The sequence below is a fragment of the Hemicordylus capensis genome, chromosome 6 (assembly GCF_027244095.1).
Source record: "Hemicordylus capensis ecotype Gifberg chromosome 6, rHemCap1.1.pri, whole genome shotgun sequence".
Classification (NCBI taxonomy): Eukaryota; Metazoa; Chordata; class Lepidosauria; order Squamata; family Cordylidae; genus Hemicordylus; species Hemicordylus capensis.
In genome coordinates, this window is record NC_069662.1 from 99,239,466 (window position 1) to 99,264,471 (window position 25,006).

Below are 25,006 nucleotides of genomic sequence, written 5' to 3' on the forward strand. Positions count from 1 at the left end.
ACACCTCCTTTGCCAGGCTCCTGCTAGAACATCCAGCGACCCAGTGGAGGGAGAAAGCAGGTCCTGCACCTTTCCCAAGTTCGCCTCCTCAACCAGTGGGTGGCTCCAGCTACACTGCCAACGAAGACCTGGAGAATGAGGGGGAAGAGAGTGGTGGGCAGCTGAAGGAGGAAAGCACACCAGTCAGCAATCTGGTGGACCCTTTCCTTAATACAGGGGGACCAAATAATCAGGCAGACCTGATTATTAACCTCTGCTCCCTCCCAGCGACCCGGACGACCCAGCGGCTCCACCCCAGACAATAATTACTGAGCGCCCGTCTCACCCTGTGGGCTGGCAGGAGTGGGTCATGCAGGCCGTTCAAAGATCCATAGAGCCAGTCATAAGGAATGCAAGGCCCATGGCAGACACAGGAGGCACAGGGACAGCTCTGATTCATCCTGTTCTTACTCTGTTCCTGAAAAAAGGCATAAAAGAGCAATGGGAAGAGGCCGAGGTCTCCTCAATTCTGCCATTCCTCGGAGTCATCAGGGAATAAATCCCCAAACTTGTTCCAGCCTCTGGGATCTCTGGATCCACTGGAACATCCTGACTCTCTAAGTGATCAATCTACTTTGTAGGAACTGTTGTGAACTACACCTGGTTTCGCACTCTGTATATGCTCAGAGGGAAAGAGGCAAGGTCACATCATACACAAACTGAATTGGTTCTTGGAGATGGTGACCATGTAGTATCTGGGCGCGTAAACAGAGATAGAGAGAGACACACTCAGAAAGTTCAATGGGCTTTATTATTTAAAAAATTGCTCATTGGGATAAAATAAAAACATGTTTCCGATTCAAAGTGTAGTGTAATGTGGCTAACTAACATATGTGTGTGCACTCAGTAATCACAGCTATCTAGCAGTCTAACAAATCCTAATGCAACATTTAGAGAGAAACAGAGAAAGAGAAGGAGGAGGAAGGGAAGGCTTAGGAAGGGGGGTGGCAGTGATTAGTAGGGAGGAGGGAAGTGGGGAGCTGGCTAGGCTGTGCGTTGAATAGGCATCTCACCAGGTCCACGAAGAAGGCTTCAAAGGAATTGTTCATTGCTGGAACTTGAGAGCGATGCAGGCTTCAGCTGGAGGAGAAACGTGGGTGCTGGAGAACAGGAAGCTGGGGGTGATGCAAGCTTCTAGCAGCCAAGCAGGCTGGTCAAGAAGACAGTTTGCTCAGAGCGAGGCAGAGAGTCAGAGCACCATGGCTGGGGAAGTCTTGACTTCTCACTGCGCAGCAGAAGTCACAGACAGTTCCTGTCCATGGACAGAGTTCCTGCTTGTTGCCCCGCGGCTTAGCAGCAAACTCTGGGATGGCTCTTGAGCAAGTATGCTTGTTAGGCAAAGATTGCTAATCTGCCATGTCCAGAGACTCCTCCTTATAGTGGTTTCATTTTTTGAGGTCCATTTGAGTCTCCTGGATCACAAAAGGTGTCCACTGCTGTTATCCTCTGGATATTGTCTTTTAATTATCAAAATTAGCTCAGGATATTTGGTCCGTCCAGGGTAAACAGGGTCTCAGTTCATCTCCTTTTAGCAGAGTATTGTTCTATTGTCATTTCCAAAGTAAATTTGCCTCTTGGTCCCAAGAATGTTAAAAGTCAGGAGTTAGTGAAAGAATTAGCTCTATTTGTGTGAGACAGCGATTAAATTACTTCTTGTGTACATCTATCTAGTGTGTAATTATAGCAAAAGAATGTTTAAAGGAACATCAAAAAGGGGTACATGTTTGAGGCTTGTTAATCAATACATTTGACTAAGGGAGAAGCATCCTGTCAGCGAGGTAAGGGGATTTCTGGAGAGCAAATTAATTTTAGCAGTGTGAGACTGGTAATCAAGCAAGACCCATTGTGTCTCTTGTGAGTTTCACAGACACTGATAAACAATGCTAGATTGCCCCTGCCCCTGCCCTGAAACAAATCATTTACCAGGCAGTCATGAGATCTGAGTAACATGTACTTGTTAGGTCATCTGAATTCAGGCCTTAATTGATTTCTTAATAAAATGGAATCAGACACAGGCCTGGGTTCCATATAATTCTGGGTTGGTGGCTCTGGGTTTAATGTTGGGGTCAGGGTGTCCCCAACAGAACAGGAAATGGTGGAGGACCCCTCTTCTGCCCCAAATCAACGTTTGTTTCTATAGGAGGATTTTCAAGCCTTGATTACTCAGGTTTTAGCTGCCTTGGGGCTTAAGAAAATACAGACTGAGGCTCAGGAAGCTCACTCTAAGGGTTCACTAGTTCTTCCTATGCCCACAAAGCCTCAGACTAGGGCCCATATGTTAGAGGGCTTCATTAAAATGGTAAAGCAGGAGTGGGAGAAGCCCTCCTCTTCTGAGCGCACTAGCTTTATGCCTAACAAGTTTTACAATTTACAAGAAGAAGCACTGGAGTTGCTTAAGGTTCCCCCTAGTGATGCACCAATCATGGCACTCAATGGTGTGGTGTTGCCAAGGGATAGGGACTCTATGCTGAAAGAGCCTACCAACAAGGGCTGAGGCAGCCATGCGTAAGGTCCATGAGTCCTTGTCCTTGGCCTTCAGGGTGGACACTGCTGCTTCTTTAATCTCCAGACCGTCCATACTCTGGACTGATGAATTACTAAATGACCCACCCTCAGATCCTAACTAGCTGAGGCATAAGCTCCTGCGGCTGCAAAGGGCTGCAGCCTTTACATCTGATGCTACATTGGACAGTATTAAATTCTTGGCCAGGGCCTTTAACTCAAGCACAAGGCCCTGCTTTCCTCCTTTAAGAGGAAGAGCTGGTCTTGTGGTAGCAAGCATGACTTGTCCCCTTAGCTAAGCAGGGTCCACCCTGGTTGCATATGAAAGGGAGACTTGATGTGTGAGCACTGTAAGATATTCCCCTCAGGGGATGGAGCCGCTCTGGGAAGAGCAGAAGGTTCCAGGTTACCTCCCTGGCATCTCCAAGATGGGACTGAGAAAGATTGCTGTGTGCAACCTTGGAGGAGCCACAACCAGGCTGTGAAGACAATACTAAGCTAGATAGACCAATGGTCAGTATATGGCAGCTTCCTATGTTCCTAAGGAGAAGGGGTACAATTGTAAGTTTAACCAACCTCTCGGAGCTTTTCACCCTTCTTTCAATAACAGGGATGTTCCTAGGTCCGCTAGGCCATCATGGAACAGATCCAAAGGACAGGGCAGGCAGTCTTTCCAGTCTCTGCAGCCCCATTCAGCATCACCCCGCATCATCACTCTCATGGCCAACACATGTGTGTGCACTGAACAGGGCTTCAAGCAGGGAGCTGCAGTCCTGCACCCACGAATTTAAGCAAGCACCGAAGGGTGGAAAGCAGCGGGGCAGGGAGGGCCTGATAGGAAGAACCTTCTATGTCACTTAAAGCAACTTCCCCACCCTCCTGGAAGTGCACGGAACCGGTTCCATGCACATCTCTATTGGTGACCATGATCTTTGCATCACACAAAGCCTCCACGGATTGTATCTACCAGACAACATGGAGGAGCTTCCTTTGTTGGGCTGCATGGAACTCCTTATCTGTACAAGACTGCAAGCTCACAGGGCTCCTTGCTTTCCTACAGGAGGGTCTCACATTGGGCTTGAAAGCTAGTGCCCTGAAGAGACAAGCATCGTGTCTGACCTAGATGTTGTCCCAGGATGGCCCAGGGCCTATGGTTTGTCAGCCTCTGCCACAAAAGTTACTCACGGGAGCTGCCTATCTGTTGTCTCTGGTTTGTCATCACTTTCCAACATGGGACTTGCATACGGTTCAGCAGTCGCCCTTTGAGCCATTGCACAGAGCACCAATACGGATTCTGTCCATGAAGGTGGCGTTCCTGGTGGCAATTACATCCACCTGGTGGGTTCTGGAGTTTCAGGCCCAATCAGTTCATTTTCTCCAAGGAGGACGAAAGACTGATTCCAGATCCATCTTTTATTCCAAAGATCAACTCAGTATTTCATAGATCAGAAGACATTTACTTATCTTCTTTTTGTCCAAAGCCACAACATGACAAGAAGCACTGGCAGAAGTTGGGTGTGTGCAGGGCCCTATGCATCTACATCACGTGTACGGGATCTTTTCAAAAGTCTGACTCAATGATTGTTTCAATTCAATCTCGTACATTGGGTCAGAGAAGGTCTCAGCGGCTACCATGGATGCTGGATGAAGGCGTGCCTTAAGTTGGCGTATGTGGAACAGCATGTACCTGTTCCACATAGTGTGACAGCTCATTCCATCAGGTTGGCTTCCACTTCGGTGGCATTTTCCACTAAGACTTATCTGGAAGAGATCTGTAAGCGGCCACCTGAAGTCACAGTCCACATTCTCAAGAAATTACAAGATGGATGTGCATGCCTCCTCTAGGGCATTGTTTGGCTGGAGAGTCCTTCAAAGGGTCCTGTCCAGGCAGTAGATCTAAGCCAGGCTTGTTCCCTCCCATAGGTCTGAGCTGTGGCATTTCACATGATGGATGACCTCCTACAACAGCAGAGAAAGGAACACTGGTATTCACCATGAAAGTTTCTTCTTGCTGGTGTAACAGAGATCACCCATGCCCACCCCGGGTTATGGGCCCAGTTCTACCACCCGGGAAGACTGGGGGCTTGGCTTCCTTGCACTGCTCTTGCCTCAATTTCTTGCCTGTCCTGCTGTATATACTTCTTTGCACCTTGTATGGTGTTGTTTTGAATAACTTGTTCTCGCTAGTTTGTTCTATTCTGTTTTCTACCCTTCGGGGGCTGTTTATTTCTTCTGTGGCTCAGGCTTTTCAATGAAACTAGAAGGAACTGCCCAGAAGGGGTGGTTTCTTCATTTGCATAGTCCTGCCTTCTGGAGCATGTGGGTGGGGATAACCCATGATGGGTGACTTCCATTATGCCTGCAAGAAGAAACCTTCACGGTGAGTACCAATGTTCCTTTCTAAGATTATCTTTCTTTTGAAATTGTCAAATAAATAATAGGATAGCAGCTTGTCAGCTTTTTGTGTCTTTGGTGAAGAGAGGCTTTATTTTCCTTGCCTTTAGCTAGAAACCAGCTAGTCAGCTTTTGTGTGTGACCCAAGAGAACTGTTTTTATGTTCCTCACCTGCATCAAGACTCTTACAAAGCCACACAGTGGCCAGAGAAGTCATTGAAGCACATACTCAAGGGATGCAACTCCATAATCCTGCACCTTGAGCTCAGTAACATAATTGTGCTACAAAAGCTGTGCTGTGCCTGTATTGGAAGAAAACATAGACCTCCCAGATATACCCCACCCTCTGATTGTAAAACAGCAGTTAGATGGCCTACCTGATGACAGTCATGGACTAGTTTAGCTATGCTAGATTGTGACCATGGAGTCCCCGCCCACCTAAAATGACTTCCTCATTTGTTGAAAATAGAAGGAACGACTTCCCCATTTGTTGAAACAGAAGTAAAGCAGGAGTCCAGTGCATTCATCAGAATGCATGTGGAATATTGAATCAGGTGATAGTCAGTGTTCTCTCTAATTTTTTTCATCTGTGTGCGGAATGAGTTTTGTTCTGGGCGGCAGTATCAAGGCAGTGTGTGTGCATGTGCAGTCAGAATGGGGCCTTCCTGATTCAACCTGAGCGGGATCTAAAATTTACTGAGCTGACATAAAAAAAACTTGTGAGCACGTGCACATGCCTTAGAGGGAACACTGGTGATAGTCTTTTGGGGGAATGCTTGGGTTGTGGTAACTCAGTATTAGAATTGTTCTTATTCTTTTTTACAGGAAATAACCACTTATTTGCCAGACTACTATAAGTGGACGCAGTATCTCTTTATTAAACTTTATGAAGCTGGATTAGCCTATCAGAATGAAGTAAGCTCAACTCTGTTACATTACATTGTCACATTATGGATGTGCTTTTGAAAAACCCCGGGTAGTTATTCTTTGCAAGACAACTTTCAGGCTCAGAGATGCAGGTAACACGTGCACAGGGTGCACTGTGCACAGGTATTGAAAGGTGTTCTGCATCACATGTTATCTATAAAATTAATGAACGATTGGTAAGAAACCATCTTGCAGTGCCAGGTTTAGTTATATTGTATTAAATTTTAATAATAAAGTGTCTTTTGTGGACTATGTGGGATCAGTTGTTCTCTGTAAGAATTTCTGACTTTGCCAAATGAATTATGTAAACTTCCTGGGTGTGCCAGATGCATACAAGGAAGAATTGGGCATCACTTGCTTTAAATAATTCATTCACAATATAGGTGCCTATAGAAACATGTTGGCTTTGCTCTGGTTCAGCCTAATAAGCCCTTGAGCAGCTGTGGGTGAAGAAGTCAAATGCAGGAATTGCTGTGAGAAGACATTTTTCAGCCCCTTAGAACCTAATTTGACGAGAACCAAAAAGGCCTGTCTGTGAATGACAGTTCACACAGCAGACTCCTATCTCTTTAGATGCAATATGAAAGAATAAGGTTTGGAGGGAGTATAAGAACTGAGGTGTTCAGAGAGACATCAGCTTAATATGAGGGAGGGCTCAGCATACAAGCTGTTTACATAGGCATTGTTTAGCTGTGCGATACTTGAAAAAGTAGTAAAAAAAGAAATTTCTTTCCTGAAATTATGCAAATTGCTTTTGCCTCATCAAAGAGGACCTAGAGCAGGGGTGCTTAGGCTCTTCTGTAGATGTTGGCCTGCAACTCCTATAATCCCTGGCTGTTGACCACTGTGGCTGGAGATTATGAGAGTTGTAGACCAAAAACAGCTGGTGGGGCCTAAGCCTGACCTAGAAGCAGCCTCTATACAGGTCAAATTACTGTCTGCAATTCCTGACAAATTATTACTCAGGGCTTTCTGTTTGTTTTAATAGAGAAGGCACTTCTTTCAGCCCTGATTTGTTAAGGTTATGACCGGTCATTGAGTACCATGCGCTTTTGCAGCTGGGGATACTTCAGAATCAGTTTGTGATTCAACATTTGTGTGGGCAGGTGGGATGTCTGCTGCTCAACAGGGAAATTCCACTGGATGAGTACAAGCCCTAAGAGATGCCAAAAGCAGCACTGGATCCGGGCCCAAAGGTCTCCAGCCTTCCTCAGTAGGCTCAATTAGAATTCGGTTCAACATTTGTACTGTATTATCACCATTTCCCCTGATTCTGAATAACTGAATGCTTTTTATGAGAGATTTGTGAAAAACAATTCTGGCATATGCACTTCCATAAGGCTTTAAGAGGAGAATCAATTGTTTGTCTCTAATTGCAAGAGGCACTCTCAAACTGATAAGTGATTTGGGCGCCCACAAAAAGTATACTTTGGCTCTTTGGTTTGGTGACATGCTTCCTAAAACCAGTATCTGCTCTTTTTAATTCCCGGCATCATTTAGGCAATGGTTAATTGGGATCCTGTGGACCAGACTGTTCTTGCTAATGAACAGGTGGATGAAAATGGCTGTTCATGGCGCTCAGGAGCAAAAGTGGAAAAGAAATACCTCAAACAATGGTTTATTAAGACTACTGCCTATGCAAAGGTGTGAGTATAAGTGGTTTTGGGCAATAGAGCCTACTCTTGAGAGATCTTTCCAGGTCCTTATCAAGTTTGTAGATCATAGGATTGATTGATTGATTGATTGATTAGGTGCTGTCAAGTCGGTGTCGACTCTTAGCAACCACATAGATAGATCCCTCCGGGCTGATAACATAATATTGATAACAGCTATTTATTTATTTATTTCTATGCTTTTAATGTAAGAGCAGGACTTTGCTCCTTTGGTGCAAATATATACTATAACTATGCTAGCACAAACAATCTGATACAGCTACATCATTATAATGTGCTTAGAGCATCCTTTTAGGTTTGGAACAATGGACTATTTCAGTTTTTAAACTGAAGCATTTTCTGGTGTAAAACTGGCGAGTTGTGCTAACACAGTTTTAAATGCAATTTACACTTTTAGCAGACTTTATTATACACATCTCTGTGTGTAGAGAACACAAACTTGATATGTATGGGTCATGAGAACTGTTTTTCTTAGACAATATTTTCTTGTCCTGTTTTTTTTCCTGTGTGACAAATTGGAAATACGGGTTTGCTGTTTTACATTTCAGTGCCTGGACCAATATGAACCAAATCGGGTACAGTTGTAGGGACACATAGGGAGGGACATCTCAGTGGCATAGTTTGTGATGATGTCATCCACCCCGATTCAAGATGCGGACATGTAAATGTTTGAGATACAAGTGGGCTAACTTGTGAACCGCCTAACCAATTTAACCAAATTTGCTACAGCTGTAGGGACACATAGGGATGCCTCAGTGGCATAGTTTGTAATGATGTCATCTACCGCAGTTCAAGATGGACACGTGAACATTTGAAGTGCAAGTGGGCTAACCTATGAACATTTTAAACCTAACATTCCAAGTAATTTGAACCAAATTTGGTACAGTTGTAGTGAGGGACACACAGGGACAATGCAATGGCATAGTTTGTGATGATGTCATCCACCCTGATTCAAGATGGCAGACATGTGAACATTTGAGGTGCAAGTTGGAACCGATTTGGACCAAATTTGGTACAGTTGTAGGGACACTTAGGGACACCTCAAACGCATAGTGTGTGATGTCATCCACCCCAATTCAAGATGACAGATGCATGAATGTTTGAGGCGCAAGTGGGCTAACTTGTGAACTGCCTAACCAATTCGGACCAAATTATTCCAGTTGTAGGAATAGTGAAAGGAAAGCAGGCAGATTACTTCTTACTAGAACAACTTCTTAATATTGGTGTAGTAGCATAACCATTCCTTAGGAAGTCTTATTACCCCTGTCTGTTAACAACATTTTACAAGTCTGCTTTCTCTTGCTGCTTTTTAAATACTTTCTTCAGTGAATTTTGATAGGCCATGTTATAGGGCAGGCCAGAGCAGGGCAGGTTTAGTCAAGAGCTATGGGCCACAAGTATGTAGCCCACAAAGGTTTACTCCTTGCTCCACAAAGAGTTTCCAATCCTCTCTGTCCCCGCCCCCCACTGCCAGTGGTTGAGTTACCATGTAGCATCAAGCTACATGAGCTTTGGAAGAGCTCTTAGGAACCTGCACATAGCCTCTAGAACTTACTATGCCTATTATAGGGAATTCAGCTCCATATGTGAACATATCTTGTTGTCTTCTTTTTCTGCCTCTTTCTCTCTTCACTGATAACTTCTGTATTTCTTTTTGTTGTTTTACCCAAAGTCATTTAACTTGTGAATCAATTAGCAGCAATAACCACCTGTAATTTCTACTGTATCGCAGTAACATGTACTTGGCATTATTAGCTTTCCAATGTCAGTGGGGTTTTTTGCTCTGGATTGGCTGTTGTTAATTGTGAAGGTAAAGGTAAACTGTGCCATCAAGTCAGTGTCAACTCCTGGTGACCCCAGAGCCCTGTGGTTGTCTTTGGTAGATTACAGGAGGGGTTTACCATCACCATCTCCAGCGCAGTATGAGATGATGCCTTTCAGCACCTTTCCTATATCACTGCTGCCCGATATACGTGTTTCCCATAGTCTGGGAAACATCCCAGCGGGGATTCAAACTGGCAACCTCTGGCTTGATAATCAAGTCATTTTCCCGCTGTGCATTGTTAACTGTACACACATGAATACAGTGGTCCCTCTACTTACGAAATTAATCCGTTCCGAATGCACATTTGTAAGTCGAAAAATTCGTAAGTCGAAAAGCGGTTTCCCATAGGAATGCATTGGGAACGGATTAATGCGTTCCGGAGCCTAGAAAAAAGACCCAGACCCCCAGTAAGGCTTGCAAACTGCACAGGAACATTTCTTTTCAAGAATAAACAGGCAGTAAACAGGCAGGCAAGTCAAGGAAACCGCATGTAAAATTTGTAAGTTGAGGAAACCCCATCTAAAAATTTGTAAGTCGAGGAAACCCCATCTAAAAATTTGTAAGTCGAAAAAACCGCATCTAAAACCGGATCTAAAACTGCCGTTTGTAACTCGAAAAATACTTATGTCGAGTAGTTTGTAAGTCGAGGGACCACTGTATTGCTGATTCACCTGAATGGGCTTGTTTAACACAGACCAGGAGTTCATGGGGTCCATGTCTGCTTTGAAAACAGTTTCCTGCTTTTTCAGAAGCTTGTTTTGCCAATATAATTTGATTCAGTGGCTTTGCTAACTGACACATTGCCTTCATCATGTCACAAGACATCCATAAGCTTTTGGATCCATCCATAAACGATCTCACATTTTAAAGGCCTATTTTTTTAAAAAAAACTCCCTCTAACCTTGTCACACTGTCCCCTGTTAACCAACAACAAATCCCTCCTTTAACACAACTTCTCTGCTCCCTACTCCCAAAGTGTGATATTCATTAATCTTCCTTCATAGCTATTAGTGGACCATGATTGACAGCCAGAAATATCTGTATAGGCTGCAAAAAATGCCAATGAGCCATGCTGGGGTCACATAATACACCTCATGTCAGCCATTCCTCCATAATGTCTGCTTGGTGCACAACCAAATCACATTTTGAAGGTTCTCTTATGCTCTCAGTGGGGAGGGGGGGATCTTTAAAATAATTAGTGTTTGTTTTTTTTAAACCATTTTGTTTGTATGTTAAAAAAACCTCTCTGATATTTCATATACAGTATTGATGATATATTTTAAAAGCAGAATAAATTAGTTTCCATAGTTACTTAGTTATATATGCAGATGCCTTTAGAAGGCTCCCACTTAATGTTACTAGTTAGTTATTTTTGTGTTGAAATCGGAGAGTGGCTTCTTTTTCCCTTCTACTGGGAATTTCTTTTCCGTATATATTTATGTGTGTGTGTGTGTGTGTGTGTGTGTGTGTGTGTGTGTGTACACACACACACACACACACACACACACATATACTGGTAAACTGGGCTTGCATTCCTCCTAGACCATGAAAGGATCATGCACCCTCCATTGTCTTTCCCTGCCATGCTGTTGCTGCTGCTTATGCATGGCCGCCATGTGCTCACCGCCAGTTTGCCTTCCAATGGTCCTCTTGCCTGCCCCGTATTCTTGTGCATGCCACCTCAAGCATGCCACTAGTCCACCTGCTACTCCTCTGCCTGCCTCCATCTTGTGTGCAGCATGCATCCCAGTACATCTCCTGCAGGGGCGTAACGAGGCTGGAGTGGGCCCAGAGACAAAATTTTAAAATGGGCCCCTCGCTGATACACACATACTCACTTCACATTTGACTTGCCTTTGGGGGCCCCCTCAAAGCGTGGGGGTCCCCAGGCAGCCGCCTCCCCTTGCCTAATGGTAGTTACGCCCCTGATCTCCTGCCTGACTCTGTTTTTTCACACATGTCATCTTGTGTGTGCTGCCAATCCACCTCCTGCCTGCCTTTGCCCTCCTGCCCACTCCTCCATCTCTTCCTCAGCCTTCCCGCCATCCCTTCCTGCTTCTGACCCCTGCAGGTGAATGGAGGGTGGTGTGCCCATGCCCATGTGCTGCCACTGGGGGAGAGGGCCAAAAACAGACCCCCTGTGTACTAGCTGTGACCCTGCTCAAAAAGTACCCAAAGGTTTGTCAGAAGGTATCTTTCCACATGCTTTTCAAATGGGAGAGTTTTTCCATGTTTTCTGGCAACTTAATTTTTCTGGGATTTTTTATTTTTCTAGTAGTCTGGGCGAGGTCTGCAGCCTACCTGCCAAATGGCATGTTTTTATCTTTCGTGATTTGGTCTGGGAATTTCATGAGAGTAAGTGAGGCCCAAGCAGCGTTCTATAAAGCTGCTTGAGCCTCACTGACTGACATGAAACTCCCAGACCAAACCACGAAACAAAAGAAGTTGAAAATCCAAGAAGAATTCATTAGAAGAATTCATTAGTGTCCCAAACAATGTGAAAAATCTCTCCCATTGGAAAAGAATGAGAGAGGGTTAGGATTACAGTTCGAACAAGCTTTGGGAGTTTTCTCGGATACTTTTAGGTACAGAAAGTCCAGATTTTGTGGTTCAGGAAGCATGCTTACAAACTGCAACCTATTTAGAGAAAGAGAGATAGAGAGTGCTATCAAACCCTAACTTAATCAGTGATGGAAGCAGACATTCCTTATCGCTGGCCACTGCTAGTATTATCCTTTCCAGAGTGTTATTGCTGACTGACCAAAAGGCTTTGCATTGGGAGTGAACAAGCTGCCTCCTAAGAACATAAGAACATAAGAACAGCCCTGCTGGATCAGGCCCAAGGCCCGTCTAGTCCAGCATCCTGTTTCGCACAGTGGCCCACCAGATGCCATTGGGAGCCTACAGTCAGGAGTTGAGGGCATGCCCTCTCACCTGCCATTACTCCCCTGCAACTGGTACTCAGAGGCACCCTGCCCTTGAGGCAGGAGGTGGCCTACAGCCCTCCGACTAGTAGCCATTGATAGACCTCTGCTCCATGAAGTCATCCAAACCCCTCTTAAAGCCATCCAGGTTGTTGGCTGTCACCACATCCTAAGGCAGAGCGTTCCACAAGTGGATCACGCGTTGTGTGAAAAAGTACTTCCGTTTGTTGGTCCTAGACCTTCTGGCAATCAATTTCATGGAGTGACCCCTGGTTCTAGTGTTGTGTGAGAGGGAAAAGAATCTCTCTCCCTCCACTTTCTCCACACCATGCATGATTTTATAGACCTCTATCATGTCTCCCCGCAGTCGTCTTTTTTCTAAACTAAAAAGCCCCAGGTGTTGTAGTCTTGCCTCATAGGAAAGGTGCTCTAGTCCCCTGATCATCTTGGTTGCCCTTTTCTGTACCTTCTCTAGTTCAACAATGTCCTTTTTAAGATGTAGTGACCAGAACTGTACGCAGTACTCCAAGTGTGGTCGCACCATAGTTTTGTATAAGGGTATTATAATGTTAGCCGTTTTATTTTCAATCCCCTTCCTAATGATCCCTAGCATGGAATTTGCCTCTTTCACAGCTGCCGCACATTGAGTCGACACTTTCAACGAGCTGTCAACCACAACCCCAAGATCCCTCTCCTGGTCCGTCACCGACAGCTCGGATCCCATCAGCATGTACTTGAAGTTGGGGTTTTTCGTCCCAATGTGCATCACTTTACACTTGCTAACATTGAACTGCATTTGCCATTTTGTCGCCCACTCCCCCAGGTTGGAGAGATCCTTTTGGAGCTGCTCACAATCCGTTTGAGATTTCACTACCCGGAAGAGTTTGGTATCATCTGCAAATTTGGCCACGTCGCTGCTTACCCCTGCTTCTAGATCATTTATGAATACATTAAAAAGCACCGCTCCCAGTACAGATCCCTGGGGGACCCCACTTCTTACTTCCCTCCATTGTGAAAATTCTCCATTTATACCTACCCTCTGTTTCCTGTCTTTCAACCAGTTAGCAATCCACACATGTACTTGTCCCTTTATCCCATGACAGCTAAGTTTCCTCAGGAGCCTTTGATGAGGAACTTTGTCAAAAGCTTTTTGGAAGTCCAGGTAGACTATGTCAACTGGATCACCTTGATCCACACACTTGTTGACACTCTCAAAGAAGTCCAAAAGGTTGGTGAGGCAAGATTTACCTTTGCGGAAGCCATGCTGGCTCACTCCCAGCAGGGCCTGTTCTTCTAGGTGCTTTACAATTTTATCCTTGAGGATGCTTTCCATCAATTTGCCTGGAACGGATGTTAGGCTAACTGGCCTGTAATTTCCCGGATCTCCCCTGGATCCCTTTTTGAAAATCGGTGTTACATTTGCAACTCTCCAGTCCTCTGGTACAGAGCCCGATTTCAGGGATAAGTTAAATATTTTAGCAAGAAGGTCGGCAATTTGACATTTGAGTTCTTTGAGGACTCTTGGATGGATGCCATCCGGCCCTGGTGATTTGTTAGCTTTCAGTTTTTCCAGACAGTTTAGAACATCATCCCTTGTCACTTTTATCTGACTCAGCTCTCTAGCCTCCATCCCTAAAAAGCCTGGTTCAGGAACAGGTATATGCTCAGTATCCTCTGCCATGAAGACAGATGCAAAGAACTCATTCAGTTTCTCTGCAACCTCCATATCCTCCTTAATAATCCCTTTCACTCCCTCATTATCTAATGGTCCAACTGCCTCCCTGGCAGGTTTCCTGCTTCTGATGTACTTAAAGAAGTTTTTGTTATTCCCCTTGATACTTTTGGCTGAATGTTCCTCAAACTCTCTTTTTGCCTCCCTTATTGTCACCTTGCATTTCTTTTGCCAGAGTTTGTGTTCCTTTTTGTTCTCTTCGTTAGGACAGGCCTTCCAATTTCGGAAGGAAGTCTTCTTCCCTTTTATGGCTTCCTTGACGGTACCCGTTAGCCATGCTGGCATCCTCTTGTGACCCATCCTCTTGATGAGTCACTAATTCAACAAACTAAGAGGACCTTGGTGAACTGGAGAGCAGTCTCCTGGAAGAGACAGGCATATTGCATACATAAGGATGGTCATGTACCCAACACCACGCATCGCTGGAGCCTAGTATGAAGAACTTTCTTTCTCATGGTTCCATTAATAATGCCTCTGATTCAGCTTACCTAACATTAACACCGTCAAAGTCAGTAATAGGCAAATTTAGCACTTGAGAAGCATGAAAAGTACAGTACATGTAGAATTATAATCAAAAGCTTATCTAAGGTTGCACTGATAACCATTCATTGTTACTAATAGATGCTTGGAAACAATGGGGTTTTTTGAACTGGAAAAAGTTCTGTTTTGGAAAAATTGCAGTCCCACATCTCTGGACAGAGGAATGGAAAATCTCTAATTATTTGAAGACCTTTCCAGACAATCATTTTGTAGTGCAATCAGTGTTCAGTAGAGGCCAATTTGTTGGGCAGAATCCAGCTGTTTTCAAGAAGATATTTTGAAAGGCTGGTTTTCATTAAGCTGTTTTGACCTGGCATTTTAGAGTGATGCTTTATGCTTAAAATTGACCTGCTAGCTGTAATTAAGACATCAACTATACATGGCAATGAAAGCCAACTACAGTATAGTCCTATGGGAGCTGGAAGCAACCTGAATTTTAATCTGAGTCTCTTGTTCTGAGGCTGTGTTATCTAGATTGATATGCTCTTAACAAACTTTGACTTCTTCATTTTAATTACCTGTTTTACAGCAGTTGCCAGTAAGGATAATCAAATCACCATTTCAGTAAAGTACCATGTAAAAAATAAGCACAGAATCTACAATTAATACACCACCAAAGCACTTTAGCCTATATAAATGCTTCCCAAATCTTTGTCAAGAGGTGCCCTTATTTTTTCTGAATAAAACCCAAGAAGGTTTACTTTTGGAATTTGTAAGAGTCAGAACTAAATGTCCCTCAGAGGAGCCTACCCACTGTGCATCTCTGCACGAGTCACTGTTTTGGGCATGCCTCCTTTGAGGACAGGGAATTCTGTGTTGGGAGCAATTGCATTGTTCAAATAGAACAGATGTAGAGATGCATCAGAATGACCTGCTCCCAGTGGAGGCTGATTAGGAGGAGCGCACCCAAAACGGTACTTCATACAGAGAAGCACAGGACCACCTCCTCTGTGGGTGGGTAAGCACTTTAGACCAGATACTTGCTTTAAATTTTTTTATTTTATTTTATTTTATTTTTTGCAGCACATTTGTAGTTAAGTCAGCACACAGTTTTGGAATTTGTGGCCTGTATCATCTCAAGCAAGTCTGCAATGCAAGGCCTGTGTTGTTTTGGTGGCAGGAACTTGAAGCACATGTAATTTGTATACCTTTTTAGGGGAGCTGTGTGCTTTTCCCACACAGCCAGGTCCCACAACTCACCCACCATGGGTCCTATCTGTGAGTTTTGCCCAGGTTCTAGAAATTTGTTTCCATGTGTGTTGGCAACCCTAGTGGTAAAGATCTTTTTAACTGCTAACCAGGTGCTGCCTACACCATCAAAATAGATGGTTTGTTAGTTTAAAAAGACAAACCCTGGGCTTTAGACAGGGGTATTTTCCAGTCCTACTAGGAGATGCCAGGGATTGAACCTGAGACCTTTTGCTTGTAAAGCATGTTCTCTATCACTGAGCTACAGCCCCTTCCCAATAGCACTCTGAAGAACATGATTTATTTTCTTTTCAGTGAAAAATGAAATATTTCTTTGAATAGAAAAAAGGAGCATGACCTAATCTCTCTCAAAAAGAAGTTCTTAAAAACAGGTAATGTCACTTTGTTGCCAGAAGAATAGTTTTGGTTTTTTCCATGCTTGCTCCTATTTTTCCCTGTCCCCAGGTTTTTATATCTGTCATTCCTCATGGTCCTTTGTCACAGTTCTTATCTTCCTAGCAGAGAGATATTAAAAACTGTTTTCAAGTTTTTGCATCCTGGAAAGCTTTGGGTGGTGTTTTTCCCCGCTCCCCTCCCTCCAGGGGTTCTCTAAGCGCCATGTCCCAAAGTGTCATGGCCTGCTAACAGACAGAATAATCTACACTCCCTGTTGTGGGCAAGATAAGGAAAGATATCTAAACAGTCTTGACTCTTCAGACTGAATACCAAAAGACTGTCCCTAGATTCTTCAGGGACATTCTGTAAGGATGTTGAAATTATCTTTAGTAACCTGTTAAAATAATGAAATGTTGAAAAAATAATATTGATAATAATATAGTTAAGTTATCAGGTACTGTTGATCTGAATCATTATTGCCTAAAATTAATGGACACAGTTTAATTTAAGCAACAGTTGTGAACAAACTTGTGGGAAACCATTTGATGAATAGTTTTTGTTACTGATGGCGATATTATTATTAGTATTAGTATTAGTATTAATTCAATTTCTATACCGCCCTTCCAAAAATGGTTCAGGGCAGTTTACACAGAGAAATAACCAACAAATATCTCTCTGACATAGGTATCTTTCTATTTTCAGCATCTTGTTTTAATAGGCAACTGTGATGCTGGAGATACATCGACTATATAATATTGGTAGCTTTCTGCAAACAATGCACTTTGATATTTTGAAAAATAAAAATGAGAACTTAGCGGAGGAAGGACAGTGCTTCACATACTATGAAATTCCTCCCCGCCACCACCATGACTACTCTGCAATAAGGAGAGGAGAATGTGGGAAGGGAAGACATCTCTCTCACCACGCCAGGCCATGCTCAGATTCAGAACTGAGGTGCAGAGGCAGTGTAGCACAGGTTGTGGTCAAGGCTGCAGGCTGTGTTACAAAATATGTCAAAAACTAATTTTCTTAGTTATCAGGCAGCTTGGGTTTAGAATACCTCATTGTAAATAAATGCTTGCTACATAAGTTTAAATTTTGGATTGGTCAATTTCTACTTCCCACATTCTGCTCTAGTTCAGGCATAATAAACCATGAACAGGAGATCACGCTTGCAAACACCCCCCACCCATCACACTTTTAGGGAAGAGATTGGAAGCTTCCTCTGATGTTTTGTGGCAAAGCACAGTTTTCCCTTTCATCCAAATTCAATATCCTGATTTGCTAACCTGGTGTGTTAACTAACTGTAGTTTGACGAAACCATAGTTTCCTCAGTTCAGACAAAATGGGAAGTTTCAGGTTGCTACAAATCTTTCGAAAAAAGCTTTCAATCTCTTTTCCTCACATGTGAGCACAAAGCTTGTGTTCATAACAATAAATCATGATTTGTTGTGTCTGAACTTGGCTTTCAAAAATTAGTTTTCCAGAGAATAAGCAGAATTCCTGTTTTTGCTATTATTTAGGCCAGGTTTTGTACTATGTTAAAATTATTTTTCAATCTTGGTGTTTAAAGCAAGGGAACTTTGGAATGTTAATTCCGAGATAAGCCATGGACTTAGTATTCCATGCACTTTCACTGTTTAAATTGTTTATGTTGACTCTGTTGCCGCTTAAATTTTAAGTAGAATTTGAAAGGTTCATTCCTGGACACTAATCTTTTCTCTTTGTAACATCTCAGATCTGTTTTCAATCTAGGTCATCCTTTTGCTAGGTACGCCCAGCTCTATAATTCCCTCATCTCTCTGTCTCTTAGCAACTGGCACTATTGACTGCCATCTCTGAAATTTCCTCTTGTATTGCTGGATTCTCTTCTCCATAAAGTTTTGTCCTGCTGTTCCACTGCCATCACCTTTGAATTCAGGCAGATTTTTGGAGTAATGCTCAGTTGTAAATTATTCTAACTTCTCCATTGTTCATATTGATTTCCCTGGAGGATCAGAAACACTGATATAAATTTCTCCTAAATTTAATATCAATTTCTAAAGATTAAGATATATAATTTGTGCTTTATGCTTCCCCTATGATACACTGTTTCCTTTTACAGATTTGTTAAAATCCTTGTATTTGAATATGCAAGGCTTCTGCTTTTGCTGGCAGCACACAAGTACCATAGGATCTAGTCCAAGCCTCTGAGCATTTATTCTGGATTATTTCTTCTCTGAAAATGGGTCATCCCAGGCCTCTCCTGCTAAAACCAACCTTGTTCTTCTGACTTCTATTACTATGCTTGGACTTGTATCCTCGTGACCATTTAAAGCTACACTCTCTCTCTTTTTTTCTGCATGGCAAACACTATGTCCCACACAAAAGGAAGGGCGAACAATCTAGTAGCTGTAGTTGGTCTCCTTCTAGAGAAAGAAGCAAGTGATAATTAACTGGAATCCCTCTAGATTGAAGAGGGAGATGCATCCCTTTTCTCCTTCTTCAGATTTGTTGTGCCTCAGGAAGAGGAGGGAGGTGTCTGTTTGGAGCTGAGTACAAGAATTGGAATGGCGAGAGAGTTGTTTGTAGGGAACTCAGCTGTGTCTATCGATTTTTTCTTTTGTCTCAGCTAGTTAGTTGCTTCTAGTATGACAGTCAGTTTCACTAGGAAGCACATTATGTCCCAAAGCTCTTTCTTTCTCCCATCCTTTCCCCACATCGCTCCAGTTATACATTCATTCCATTGGTACACACAATAGCATGCATCGATGTAGCCACAGTTGCTTACCTTATGTATCAGACCCCATCACTCTATGCTGCATATCGACCACAATCCCTACTCTAATATACTTCCATCTATTTTGTGCATAGATTTATTCTACTCTGTAGTGGCAGAAAAGGTGATATATAGGGGAAAAGCTGCTATGACAAACTTTCTCTAGTCTAAATCCACTTCTGGCTTTGTAACATTTTTGTCCCAATACAACACCTGCATTTTAAGGCTATGCTTATTCGTTTTTGGCACCAGTCACAGATCTGTGTTGGACACTGTTGTCAGAGAGCATCTGACAATGGGTGTGCCATTGTGTTCATGTTGTGGTTGACCTCAACAGGTTAGATAGGACAGGTATCTCTTTAAATGAAATTATATAATTTTGTAAGCTTTTCAGTATGCCAAGCAGCTATACATCCATGCCAGTATATAATGTATATTAAAGAAATGGATATTAATGTTATTTCTAGATTCTCTAATTAGAGCTTCACATCAAAACTACTAGCTGTCAAATCTTTGTCAGAGTGGTAAAGTCTCCATCTAAAGAATGCATCTAAAGGACCCAACAAGAGCCCACCACCATATAGCAGCCTAAAAACTCAAATTTTAAAAATATGCATGGAGCATTAAAAACTATCTAATTTATAAATGGTGGAAGTATGCAATACCTCCAAATAACATAAGTTAAAAGGCAATATAAGATAAATATTTAATAAACACTCTCTTCTAACATTAATGTGGACAATGTATATAAAAATGTAAAAACATGTAACAATAGAAAACAAATGGAGAGCAACAAATTTGTAAAGTAAGAATTAACATTCAGCCTTGCTGCTGAGAACCCCAAAATAAATATGCAACTTGCAAGTCAGTCCTCCATAAGTCAGCCTTCTAGGTATCTAGAAGTCCAATATGAATAGAAGGAAGATCCAGTTGTCCTTAAATCAGATGAAGATGTGAATTCTGTATCTTATGGGGCGTTGACAATAATTGCAGGTCATCTATAGGGAATGTCCAGCGGAATGGAACCTCCAACTAACTCAGTCAGACCCTAGGTCGCCCTCAGGTGAACCTATTCGCATCCCCGCTTAACACGAAACTTCCATGTTTCTTCTCCCGCTTCCCTTGCCCACAAACGGAAGTGACAGATGCACTATCAGTGCTATGGCCCAGGGAACTTCTGCACACATTTCCACCAATCGCAGTGATCAGCCACCTACTCCAAGGCCTTCGCCTTCTACGAACACAGGTGGTTCTAGTAGCCCTTTACTGGCCATGATGGTCATGGTTCACAGAGATCCTGCAGCTCACTACAGCAGGCCCCTGGTTTCTCCTAATAGCACCCAACCTTCTCAGCCAGGGCCCAGTAATCCACCACAACCCATCATGGTACAAGTTTGCATCTGGTGACTGAATGCAACATCCTTAAATGCCATGGGTATGCTTCCAAAGTACTAGACACCATTCTTGTCTCTAGGAGAGCTTCCACCAACAGGATATACCAATAAATATAGCAGGTATTCCTGCATTGGTGTCAACAACGTAAGCTGAAGGTTGAGAACTGCAGCATCGCAGAACTCCTACTGTTCCTCCAGGATGGCCTAGACAAAGGCATCAAAGCAAACATGCCACCACCCTGGCAAACATTCTTTCTCCATCCCAGGAAAAAGGCCTTGACTCCCATCCTCATCTCTGACAATTCCTGAGAGGTGCAACTCTTTCCTCCCTGCTGGTCACTGAAGGTTCTCCAGGTATGTATGCACCTCCATTTGAGCTGCTGAGATAGGTACCACTTCGCATATTGTCCTTCAAATTGGTGTTCCTTATAGCCATCACCTTGGCCAAGAAAGTCTCCGAGCTCAAGACCCTGTCATCACACGAGATTCTGTGTATTCTTCCTCAACTTGGTTAAGCTGATCCTGGAGCCATCTTTGCTTCCCAAGGTGACTTCCATATTCCACCACTCCCAGGACATCGTCCTTCCTTCATTCTGCTCCAAACCTACCCATCCCAAGGAAAAGGAGTAGCACAAGCTTGATGTGTGCCGCTGCCTCAAGATATACCTATCCAGGACGTCATCCTTCTGGTCCACAGAAGCGCTGTTCATTTCATTCCTTCCATTATCCATGGGCCAACTGGCATCAGCTGCCACACTTGCAAGGTGGATAAAAACCTGGATCGCCTTGGTGTACAAAGTCCAAAACCTGCCCTCGCCTCTCAAGGTGACAGCTTGTTCCACATGAATGGGCACATGGGGATAACCAAGAAGAGAGTAAGGAAAAACATTTACTGGACTGGATTTGTCCAAGGTGTAACTGAGTATGTTAAGTCATGTGATGTTTGCCAGTGGGTGGGGAAGAGCCAGGATAAGGCGCCGACACCTGTACAATCCTTGTCTGGTCTAGGCACACCAGTTCGCAGAGTGGCAATAGATATCCTGGGGCCTATCCAACCCAAGACCCCTCAGGGGAAACAATACATACTGTCTCTAGTGGACTGTGCCACTAGGTGGCCAAAGGCAATTGCCCTGAACCAGAAAGATGCAAAGGCTGTAAGTCAGGCCCTCTTGGACATTTTTGCTGGGATTGGTTGGCCAGGGAAAGTCCTGACTGATGCAGGTGCCAAGTTCATACATGGGGTGATGAGGAAGCATTGGAGCACTAATGGCATGGAGCATCTTGCCCTGGTGTCTGGCCAGCTCCTGACAAGTGGAGCAGTGGGAGAGGCCAAAGGGACTTTGGGGGCCACAATCAAGAAGTTCATTAAGGAACATTCCCAGGACTGGGACTTGGGGCTGCCACAGCTGTTGGAGGCCTATAGAGCTATGCTGCACTCGACTTTGGGACTGATGCAATGTCAGTGGGAAGGGAAGAAAAAAACCTAGGGATGAAATGTATTGAACTTTGGAGACAAGCCCCAAAACACCCTGAAAGAGACCTTCTGCAGCACAATCTGCGGGAGACCCAAACAGAGCAAAAGGCCTGGCATGGCCTACACGCCAGGGAGCGTGTCTTTGACCCAGGAGAAGAGGTGTCAGTCCTCAAACCAATCGGGACCAACAAACCCAATGAGAATCTGTGGTGGAGGGTCTGCCAAACTGCTTTTGAGGTGTCAAAAGCAGCCCTCAGTAAAAAAAAAAAACAACCATCCTCCAAGCCCCAGACTTTAAAAGAACTGTCACTCTGAGCACTGATGCTTCTGAGAAGGGCATTGGGGCAGAGAGGATGCCATTGGGTCCAGACCAGGCCCCTCATACGGGTGTGGTCCATAACCAGAAGCGATCAGTGGCAGGAGAACCACTGGCTACAAGGGGCTCAACTCAAGAAGAAGAAGAGGAACATCATGACAGGTGCCTTGTCACAGGGACACTTTGAAGACTCCACTGGACACTAAAGGACCTTTGGGGAGGGTGGAGGCAACAGGACAAGAGATTCCAATTGTTATGTTGACATGTTATTGTTTATTACTGTTTTGTATGTATAGATAGTTAAGTTAGGAAATTAAGCTTTGTGTTCCCAACCCTTTTGAGACAGGAGCTGTCAACTCCCATTTCCAGTTGCCTATCTCAATTTAAGGAGAGGGATGTAATGATCAGACTCCCCGCCCCCTAAAGAGTTAACTGGAAGTGAACCCTGTCTTGACTGACAGGCTGGTGAACTCCAGGGCTCAGCCAATCAGCACATCAGGTGGGTGGGACCTAGAGAGCTGTTGCCAGGAAGAAGGGGGTTCTTTGTTGGGAGAAACTAGGCTGGAGGTGCACAGGAGGACATGTGGCCATGGAGGTTGGCTACAGGAGAATAACTGTAGATCCTTGAAAGACAGGAGGGCAGGAAGCTTGAATTCTCAGCAATTTGCTGAGTTCAAGGAAAAAGGAATCCAAGGCTAGTGGTTTCGGAAGTTTAAGGCAGAATAAAGTGGTTTAGTAAGAGTTTTCATTATAATTTCTGTTTCTTTGGTGTGTGCTTTTGCACATTCTTGATACTGTTCTTTTATTGTTTACCTGTAATATAATTAAAAATAAGAAACACTAGCATACGCCCATCCTACCTAGGGCATTGTAAAAGACTCTATAAACATTTAAGTGTGCATTAAGACAACCTATTTTTGTAACCTACTAAGTATTTGTGAGTATATCTAAGAAAGCTAGAAGTCTCAGACAGAAGCAGTCTGTAGTAATTGAATAAAAAAAAATTAAGTTCTTTTCTTTTTACAATCCTCTCCAAGCTGGTTTTTAACTCAGGAAAAGGGGGGGGGCAAAGGGGGATTTCTCTGCTGCAAACATGTCCTCAAATGTTCAGCTATCAGTTTTCTCACCACATGTAGGCTCGTACGTGGAGATTTTTGTACTTGTCCAAGAGCCAAAATAAGAGTTTTTTCTGGGTTATCCCACCCCAAGCCCAGAGAGATTCTGTAGACAAAAGGGGTGGTGTGGCAGCATTTTGAACCTAATGGTAATGCAGAATAGTTTTAGGAGAAGCCTTGCCAGGCAGCTCAGCAGGAATGATTCAGCATTTCTTTCCCTCACGTGAGCTTGTTCTGAGGCAAAGGCTTTAATTCACAGCAGTAAGTAACCAGTTCTCCTCCCTCTCCCCACCACCACCACACACACCGTGAAATGGACATACAGTTTGTTTGCATCCTATTAATATTTTGAAGTGACCATTCATATTCCTTCTCCTTTTAATAAGCAGGTTATGCCTAGGCGCAGAATTGTCTGTACTGGTGCTTTGCCTTCTTCACACAACTCCTTTGCATAATATCCTGATATTTATTATGGCTCCCTCTGCCTTTACCCCCTGATGATGTAGATTACTCTGACATCTATTGCTCTCAATTTTGAATACAAATAATGATTTAATATCTCCTTTGCTCTCTTGGTACATTTCGTGAGTGCTGCTTACTGTTGATTTGTTCATAAAGTATACTAAATTACATTTTAACCTTTCACTACATCCTGATTTCTCCTTTAGACTCATTTCCTTATATTAAATCTCTGTTCCTGTTATTTTACTAGACTTTTATTTAGTCATTTGTGTGGGCTTATAAAGCTCTGACATACAATTTCCATGTCTTTTCTCTCTGCAAAATTGGATTGCATGCCCATTCAATTAAATTTCTTTCCAGAGCCTAACTTGCCTAGCTCTCCCTAGGCGCCCAGTTTGGTGGCATGATACCATTAAAAGCAGCAAATGGTCAATTATTGAGTGAGTAGGGGTGTGTTTTTTTAACCACCACAAGGGTACCATTTTAATTACCTTCCTCAAGCACCAAAGTTTCTTAAGCCATCTCTGTCTGTCTCTTTCTCTCTCTTCAGAATCTTCAGACTTACTTAAGTCCTATGTCCATTACTAGAATATATAAATAAAAGATTCAAAGTTGCTGAATCTGACCTAAGAGTATGCATGGTCATTATTAATATTCCTCTTTTTTATTTGCGAGCAAGCATTTACTCTCTTCAAAATCCAATCCAGTAAGTCTATGATAACATTACCACATTAACTTGTGGTGGTTGGTTGAAAAGCTATTCTTTCATGGCACAAATATTAAAGGACAATTGGGCTTCCTTCTTAGTAAGGAAGTTAATATTAAACAAATGGTCTAAAACCCATTTTGGAGTTGGAGACCTGTTGAAAGGAAAATTCAGGGATGAGTGGCAGTTCTCTTTTCAGTACTTCTTGCACTACCACTGCCATAAACCATAGTGTTTCTTTTTTGCTTCGTGCACAATATCTGATCTTCACCATTTTAAGTCAGGAAATATTTTTTCTTAAAATCAGGTTGGTAACATGAGTCAGATGGGGGTTTGCTTTCCTCTGAAGCATATGGCTTGGCTTCCTTGTTTGAGTCCTCTGCTGCTGATTGTAATCTAAATGTACATGGATTCAGTTGTAGTGGTCCTAATATATAGAAAGATCTCTCATGAGGCACAAAGGAGCAGACTCAGGGAGCTTCTATTGACTTCTGGCCTGTGATTCCCTGCATGGAGGGAGACCGGGGCGGGGGGGAGGGCTACACCAGATTATTGTCTTTAAAGCAGATAAAATCCAGTTTCTTTGGGGTAGAAAACATGAGACAAGATAATCTCTTAGTAATATTTAGCACTACGCCAG

The 25,006-nt window shown here is 43.3% G+C and overlaps 1 protein-coding gene and 1 long non-coding RNA gene across 4 annotated transcripts in view; one reads left to right on the plus strand and one right to left on the minus strand.

The window, feature by feature from the left end:
- Window positions 1–25,006, plus strand: part of LARS2 (leucyl-tRNA synthetase 2, mitochondrial) — a 95,086-nt gene that overhangs the window by 19,789 nt on the left and 50,291 nt on the right. For all 3 annotated transcript variants that reach the window (XM_053262219.1, XM_053262220.1, XM_053262221.1), the window contains 2 exons: window positions 5,761–5,850; window positions 7,363–7,506. In XM_053262219.1, coding sequence (XP_053118194.1) covers window positions 5,761–5,850; window positions 7,363–7,506 — 234 coding nt within the window. The remainder of the gene's footprint in view (window positions 1–5,760; window positions 5,851–7,362; window positions 7,507–25,006) is intronic.
- LOC128330050 (uncharacterized) overlaps window positions 1–25,006 on the minus strand; it is an 89,994-nt gene that overhangs the window by 1,903 nt on the left and 63,085 nt on the right. The window contains exons 3-5 of the long non-coding RNA XR_008309933.1: window positions 24,152–24,244; window positions 326–457; window positions 5–128 (exon numbers count right to left, since the gene is read on the minus strand). This is a non-coding gene — a long non-coding RNA (uncharacterized LOC128330050). The remainder of the gene's footprint in view (window positions 1–4; window positions 129–325; window positions 458–24,151; window positions 24,245–25,006) is intronic.